Source organism: Priapulus caudatus, unplaced genomic scaffold (genome assembly GCF_000485595.1).
Source record: "Priapulus caudatus unplaced genomic scaffold, Priapulus_caudatus-5.0.1 Scaffold466, whole genome shotgun sequence".
Lineage (NCBI taxonomy): Eukaryota > Metazoa > Priapulida > Priapulimorpha > Priapulimorphida > Priapulidae > Priapulus > Priapulus caudatus.
In genome coordinates this window covers 130,297-139,024 of record NW_014577527.1, presented here as the reverse complement: position 1 = coordinate 139,024, position 8,728 = coordinate 130,297, and the positions used below count along the sequence as shown (strand labels likewise).

General features: G+C 43.4%; 1 protein-coding gene across 1 annotated transcript in view; it reads right to left on the bottom strand.

Annotated features, from left to right (window-relative positions):
* Positions 1 to 8,728, bottom strand: part of LOC106810712 — a 19,568-nt gene that overhangs the window by 8,044 nt on the left and 2,796 nt on the right. The window contains exon 6 of the mRNA XM_014814147.1: positions 2,356 to 2,414. Coding sequence (XP_014669633.1) covers positions 2,356 to 2,414 — 59 coding nt within the window. The remainder of the gene's footprint in view (positions 1 to 2,355; positions 2,415 to 8,728) is intronic.

The window sequence follows — 8,728 nt, the reverse complement described above, 5'->3', positions numbered from 1 at the left end:
TGTTCTGTTTCCTTTGGCTTTGTTTGGGTGGCATTGAGATTCAGTTCGAACCCATTTCTTGTAAGGTTGGTAATCCCATTAGGTTTCGGGCAAGGGAGGACTCCACATTTGGTTTTTCATCATCTGAATCTTCTTCTCTTAGGGTACATCCATATAAGACAGATTTCCCAGAATCTCGTAAACAAAGACCCCCATTTTTTAGCCGAATTAATTACTATCAATGTAGACAAGCCGGCTGTGCTCAAACAACACACTCTATCCGACATTTTCGCCGTCAAGAAGCCATGCATGGTTGTTGTTCCAAATAAACTGTGCATGGGTTGCCTTGTTTTCTTGCAAAAATGTTTAAAATTTTAATCTCGAAAACGAAGACCCTGCTATTATTTGCAGATATACTGAGACTTTTACAGGTCTGCGCTTACAAATCATAAACAATGAATACATAGATCACTTGTGACTAGAATTAAAGGCATTTATAACAATGGGAGACTAGAGATATTTTTTTTTGCAAAAAAACACAGGCAACCCATGCAGTTTATTTGGAACAACAACCATTGCTTCTTGATGGCGAAAATGTCGGATAGAGTGTGTTGTTTGAGCACAGCCGGCTTGTCTACATTGATAGTAAATAATTCTGCTAAAAAAATGGGGGTCTTTGTTTTCGAGATTTTTGGGGGGGTAATCTCGAAAACAAAGACCCTGCTATTATTTGCTGATATGGTAGACAATGTTAGACAAAATGCAAAACACCAATTAACGAAGATTTTTAGTGCTTCAGTATATTTTTCGAGAGGTCTTTGTTTTCGAGGTCTTAGGTCTTAGGTCTTAGGTCTTTGTTTTCGAGGTCTTTGTTTTCGATACTACCGGTGCCTGAGCCTGTTCAGATCGTGCGCACTCGCTCTACGGGCGCACTCGCTCAGATGCGCTGCGTATAAAGTTGTTAACTCAACAACCACTATCCCGATTTTGTATAACTATCGAAGCTGGATACCAAGCATTGGAAATCTGCCATCCAACACAAAAATCTACTATCCTGCGAATATAGGGGTACCGCTAATTTCGACCCCTGCAAAATATCATTTCCGTCACTACGTACGATCTTTTTTAGTATATATACATACTCCATACACTAGAAATCTTTTTGAGATTTCATATGCCTGCCTGGTAAAAGGTTAAATTCTTTTTTCATTCATGTCCAGGAAAGGAAAGAGAAGTCATGTGTCGGAATATTTTGCTAAAGTTTCTTTTGCTACACCATGTTTTATACATATTAAATCGAATCGGATCGAATCGAAACGAAATATCAAAAACAAAAATATCAATAATCGAATCGAAATAATTTTATACCAATGACAGCCCTAGCACGTACACGTGCGTGCGTGCGCGCGTGTGCAGGTACACGTGCGTGCGTGCGTGTGCACGTACACGTGCGTGCATGCGTGCGTCCGTGTGTGTGCACGTACACGTGCGTGCGTACTGCGTGTGTGCAGGTACACGTGCGTGCTTGCATGCATGTGCAGGTACACGTGCGTGCGTGCGTGCGTGTGCACGTACACGTGCGTGCGTGCGTGTGCATGTACACGTGCGTGCATGAGTGTGGGCGTGCGTGTGCAAGTACACGTGCGTGCGTGCGCGCGTGTGCATGTGCACGTAGGCAGGCGTGCGTGCGTGCGTGCATGCGTGTGCACGTACATGTGCGTGCGTGCGTGCGTGCGTGTGCACCTACACGTGCGTGCATGAGTGTGAGCGAGCGTGTGTACGTACATCGTACTAGTGCTGGCGCCTATCGTGGAGGTTAAGCTAACTCGAGTTAAGCGTCTACATGGGCCTTAACTCGAGTTAGCTTAACCTCGATTGACTGGCGAGGTTAAACTAACTCGAGTTACTTTAACTCGAGTTAAGGCCCAGTGTAGACGCTTAACTCGAGTTAAGGTTCATCGTGTAGACGTAGCTTATGGTGGCTAATGAACCGCAAAATATCAAGTCGCCCAAAGAATATAGGTTGGGCCAGCTGCTGGCAGCAGTGATGATATTTCAGTCGCCCAGGAGAATGCTTACTCGCCGCGGGCGAGTGGGCGACCGGCTGTGTCAAGCGCTGCACTCTACTACGCAGCAGCAAAGGAATTCAATATGAAAAATACACAGGTCTGTCATTCGAAGAGATTTGGACCTCCCTACAGAAGAATGTTTAGTTTTTCTAAGATCCAGAACAAATCCATTGGAACCTACTACTCATATATACAGTTATTAGTAAAAACACACGAGCAGCTCTGTTGATAACAAAAATCTCACAACGAAGTTTATCGATTATGAGAGCAAGAGTCAAATATCATTTGATTAAAAACCATGTATTACCTCGAGTGGAAAGCAGACAGACTCCAGTTCAGTCGACTCGTATGAGCTACCAGAAGGATCTGAAAGACAAAGTGAGAACTGTAATGTAATGCTTCATATATATGCAACCTGTTATTATTCTGACAACTAGACATATAACTAGAGACAGCGGTCTTAAGAATATTCAAAATAAAACTACTTTCATGGACAAGACAAAAAACATGACCAGTGTGCTTTTATAGGCCACAGTTTCTTAGGTTATTCGACGACTGTTTGGATGGTTGATAACTGAATGCTTCAAACACTAACCTCGAAATGTATCTAAATATGAAGTATCACTAGTCGATCACTCTAGTTTTGAGCAACGTTATCATCGGTTTTCATCATCTGAATCTTCTCTCTTAGGGTACATCCATATAAGACAGATTTCCAGAATCTCGTAAACAAAGACCCCCATTTTTTAGCCGAATTAATTAACGCTACAATTTGGTGCCGTGACCAGGATATCTAGAAGCTCGTCACGTTTTGGTTTTATCCATTCCTTGATTTTTAGCGCTGAGATTCTAATTCCACATCGTATAGCACTGAGTAAGGCACTTGATGGCGTTGGAATTGACGGATCTAGTTGAGCTTGTTCCTTGTCTCTGATGTTTTCTTTTTTTCGCGCAAAATTCTGATTTAGTTCAGCCAGGGTCATTGCTAATTTTTCAAATTTCCCAGTGCTGGTTTTCAAGAGTGCTGAGTAAGAGGCTGCCTCTTCCAGCTTTTGGGACGTGGCCTTTTTTATTTCTCCCAGCTCTTCCAACACAGTCACTTGTTCTTTTTTGGAGTCGTGAACTCTTTCCTGCCTGGATTCTAGCAATCCTTGTTGAAAACCTGCCAAGATGGAGTCCGCTATCTTGGCGGTAGGAAGTCCAGGATCTTGCATTATCTTTTGTGTCATCCTCTTCATCGTTTCTTTCCAGCTGTCCCAGCTGCCTGTCCCCTTAGTCCAACTCAATTCCATGTCTTGCATGGCAGATTCTACTTTCCTCCCTATTGTCTTCCTCTACTTCTTTCTCGGATATGGTGTTTGGGTATTTTCCGTTTTCTTTGGGTGGTTTTTGTGCCTGGTCAGATTGACCTTTGGATTTGTTGTGGCTTCCTGGCTTATCTGGACCTGTGATACCCTGTTCTGTTTCTTTTGGCTTGGTTTGGGTGGCATTGAGTTTCGGTTCGAACCCATTTCTTGTAAGGCTTGGTAATCCCATTAGGTTTCGGGCAAGGGAGGACTCCACATTTAATATAAAGAAATCTACCACATTGCATTCTAACATACTTTGATATGTGTCCAGGATGGTGTATAGCGGATGTGCCAATAGGGTAGAGAGGCTCATCACGTTGGCGTGTCGCTGACACTAAAATTATACAGTCTACTGTATATAGGATTAGTTGCATTGTCCTTGTGGAGACACGTTCTGGAATGTCCACAAAGACATGTGTATCATATACTGAGCAGCGTACATCATCGAAGGCGCTGATGATAACGTTGCTCAAAAACTAGAGTGATCGACTGAGTTACTTCATATCTTAGATAACAGTTCGAGCTTAGTGCTTTGAAGATTCAGTTATCAACATCCAAACAGGCGTCGAAATAACCTAAGAAAACTGGGCGCCTATAAAAGCACAGCAATGTCATTGTTTTTTGTCTTGTGCCATTGAAAGTAGTTTTATTTGAATATTCTTAAGGACGCTGCTGTCTCAGTTATACTGTCTAGTTGTGCAGAATAATAACAGGTTTGCTATCTATGAGCGCATTACATTACATTCTCACTTGTGTCTTCAGATCTTCTGGTAGCTCATACCCGAGTCGACTGAACTGGAGCTGCTCTGCTTTCCACTCGGTAATACATGGTTTTTAATCAAATGATATTTGACTCTTGCTCTCATAATGGCGATAAAACTTCGTTGTGAATTGTTTGTTATCACAGACGCTCGGTGTTTTTACTAATAAGCGGTATATATGAGTAGTAGGTTCCAATGGCATTTCGTCTGCTGGATCTTACTAAAACTAATACATTCCTTCTGTAGGCGAAGTTCCAAATCTCTTCGAATGACAGACCTGTGCTATTTTTCATTATTGAATTCATTTGGCTGTGCGTAGGTAGAGTGCAGCGGCTTGACACAGCGTCGGGTACGCGCCACCCCTCGCCCGCGGCGATAAGCTTCTCCTGGGCGGACTGAATATATACTCCGGCGCAGCAGCTGGCCCAACCTCATATTCTTGGGCGAACTTTGATATTTGCGCGTTCAATTAGCACCATAAACTACGTCTACACGATGAACCCTAACTCGAGTTAAAGCGTCTACACGGGCTTAACTCGGTTAAAGTAAGCTCGAGGTGTTTAACCTCGCCAGTCAAATCGAGTATAGGAACTCGAGTACGGCCATCAGTAGCACGCATTAACTCGACGTATAGCTTTAACCTCCACGATAGGCCGCAGCATCTATACGCATGTACGTACACACGCTTCGGCTCAGCACTCATGCACGCACGTGTAGGTGACACGCCACGACACGCACGCACGCACATGTATCGTGGCACACGCAGTGCACGCACGCACGCACCCTGCCTACTGCACATGCACCGCGCCGCACGCGACGCAACGTGTACTTGCACACGCACGCCACACTCAATCGCACGCACGTGTACATGCACCGACGCACAGCACGCACGTGTACGTGCACACGCACGCACGGCACGCACGTTACCTGCACATGCATGCAAGCACGGCTACGTGTACCTGCACACACGCAGTACCACGCACGTGTACCTCACACACAGCGACGCACGCATGCACCGCAGTGTACGTCGCACACGACACGCACCCACGTGTACCTGCACACGCGCGCACGCACGTCACGTGTACGTGCTAGCGCTGTCGTTGGTATAGAAATTATTCGATTCGATATATTGATATTTTGTTTTGATATTTCGTTCGATTCGATCGATTCGATTTAAATGTATTAAAAACATGTGTTAGCAAAAAAACTTTAGCGAAATATTCGGACAACTATGACTTCTCTTCCTTTCCTGGACATGAAATGAAAAAGATTACGCTTTTTACGCAGGCAGGCATAGAAATCTCAAAAGATTCTAGTGTATGGAGTATGTATATATACTAAATAAAAGATCGTACGTAGCTGACGGAAAATGATCATTTTTGCAGGGGGTCGCATATTAGCAGTACCCTATATTCGCACGGATATAAGATTTTTGTGTTTGGCATGGCAGATTTCCATGCTTGGTATGCCAGCTTCCGATCAGTATACAAATCGCGGATAGTGGTTGTTGAGGTTAACAACTTTATACCAGCGGCATCTGGAGCGAGTGCGCGCCTAGAGCGATGCGCGACGATCGAACGAGGCTCAGGCACCCGGTAGCTATTCGAAAACAAGACCTCGAAAGACAAAGACTCTAAGACCTTAAGACGATCAAAAAAAGATTAAAACAAAAAATAACAAAGACCTCTTCGAAATATACTGAAGCACTATAAAATCTTCGTTAATGTGTGTTTGCATTTTGTCTATCATTGTCTACCATATCAGCAAATAAGCAGCAGTCTTGTTTCGAGATTACCCCCCCAAAATCTCCGATAACTAAACACCCATTTTTAGCCAGAAATATGTTAATACTATCAATGTAGACAAGCGGCTGGTGCTCAACAACACACTCTACGACATTTTCGCATCATAGAAGCAAATGTTTTGTGTCAAATAAACTGCATGGTTGCATGTGTTTTTTGCAATAAAAAATATCTCTTAGTCTTGCCATTGTTACTAAATGCTTACTAGTCACAAGTGAATCTATGTATTCATGTTTATGATTGTAAGCAGACCTTGTAAAAGTCTGCGTATAGTCTGCAACTATAGCAGGGTCTTCGTTTTCGAGATAAAATTTTAAACATTTTTGCAAGCAAACAAGGCAACCAATGCAATGGTTTATTGGAAACACAACCATGCATGGTGCTCTTGACGCGCGAAAATGTCGGATAGAGTGTGTTGTTTGAGCGCGACGCCGGCTGTCTACATTGATAGTAATTAATTCGGCTAAAAAATGGGGGTCTTTGTTTACGAGATTCTTGAAACTGTCTTATATGGATGTACCCTAAGAGAAGAAGATTCGATGATGAAAACCAAATGTGGAGTCCTCCTTGCCGAAACCTAATGGGATTACCAAGCCTTACAAGAAATGGGTTCGAACCGAAACTCAATGCACCCAAACCAAGCCAAAGAAACAGAACAGGGGTATCACAGGTCCAGATAAGCCAGGAAGCCACAACAAATCCAAAGGTCAATCTGACCAGGCACAAAACCACCCAAAGAAAACGGAAATACCCAAACACCATATCCGAGGGAAAGAGTAGAGGAAGACAATAGGGAGGAAAGATAGAATCTGCCATGCAAGACATGGAATTGAGTTGGACTAAGGGGACAGGCAGCTGGACAGCTGGAAAGAAACGATGAAGGAGGATGACACAAAAAGATAATGCAAGATCCTGGACTTCCTACCGCCAAGATAGCGGACTCCATCTTGGCAGTTTTCAACAAGGATTGCTAGAATCCAGGCAGGAAAGAGTTCACGACTCCAAAAAAGAACAAGTGACTGTGTTGGAAGAGCTGGGAGAAATAAAAAAGGCCACGTCCCAAAAGCTGGAAAGGCAGCCTCTTACTCAGCACTCTTGAAAACCAGCACTGGGAAATTTGAAAATTAGCAATGACCCTGGCTGAACTAAATCAGAATTTTGCTCGCCGTGAAGAAAACATCAGAGACAAGGAACAAGCTCACTAGATCCGTCAATTCCAACGCCATCAAGTGCCATATTGAGTGCTCTCAGATGTGGCATCAGAATCTCGGATCTCAAAATGAAGGGAAACTATAAAACCCAAAACGTGATGAACTACTTGATATCCTGGTCACGGCACCAAATTGTAGCGTGGAATATACTCTCGTAGACAGGAGACGTAAGCGTTGTATAAACAGTGAACAACTATAGGTTTATTCTATAACACGAATGGCAACAGCGTATACACATACCAAGTGATGGTCCGGGACTCTCGTTTCTCCCAAAACCTCTCTCTTTTAAACCGTGCGCGCGTTCGTCGCCCCCTACAGATTTCCTGATTTGTGGCACCGGCTAGTGATCACAAGGACCGGTCGCGACGAACGTTGCATTGTTGGGGTTCAATGCTCTCTTTGACCAGTTGTCGGACTGTCATAAAGTGTCGCTTACTGAGTGCCTGGTTGACAACTTTCGCTCCGTTCTAGGGTCGGGCCGAGGCCGTTACCTGTCGTCCGGCCGTGAGAACCGTCTATGCCGTCCGTGACGTTACTTGATATGCCCTTTCTAAATATGTTGTACGCCATCGCGCCGTTCTTCCCGAACGGTCGTATGTGCCACCGTTCCCACGGTACCACATTTCTGCATTACAGATATGCTCAGCTCACGTAAACACTGATTTTGTTAGTATGTTTGTTTCCATAATATTATATATATACAGGGCTCGACATTAGGCATTGTCCGATAGGTTTTGGCATACCAGACTTGGGTCCGGACAAGTTGATTCTGAATCCCGGTTGTCCGATCGGGCAAGTAGACAAAAATGTAGAAAACAAAATCAAAACGTAAACACGCCAAAATACGCTGAAAACCCATGCCAAATGACAAAATTCAAACCTCACCGTAGCTACGAGTGTTGTCTAATATGAAGTGATTGTAAACTAGACAGTTTTGCGCATGCGCGTCAGGATTTCCCTGCCGATATATATAGACAGTTTTGCGCCTGCGCGTCAGGATTTCCTCTGCCGAATATATAGATAGTTGCTTGTCGTAACACGTTGCTTGGGATCCCTGTATTTTACGTTTTATTCTCCCGATTTTGAATGACAAAAAGTATTCCTTATGTTGTGAAAATATTGTTAATAAAATACAACAAAAGCAAAGTGTTTAATTATACGCTAATCATAAATTTTACGAAATAAAAATCGCTTGAAATTTTGCGACAATCACATAGTGATACGACCGCTTTGCGGATTGTTTACAAATCATGTCGAACCTATTTAAGTTCGGGTTTACATCGAAATCAAACGAAAAGATAAGTCAGCAAAGGGTAATGAGACCAAAGAAGAAGTATGAAATGAAGCGGAACGCCGGGTTTCTGCCGAAATGGCTTAATGAATATGAATGGCTTCGTTACGATGAAGAAACGGAGGCTATGTTCTGCACATCGTGCGAAAAATACGCGGCAGAAAAATCGTCTGCTTTTACTACTACTGGTTGCTTAACATTTCGCATAGAATCCCAAAAGCCATGAAACCAGTTCAAGTCATGTAAATGCCAGTAAAATAGAAACA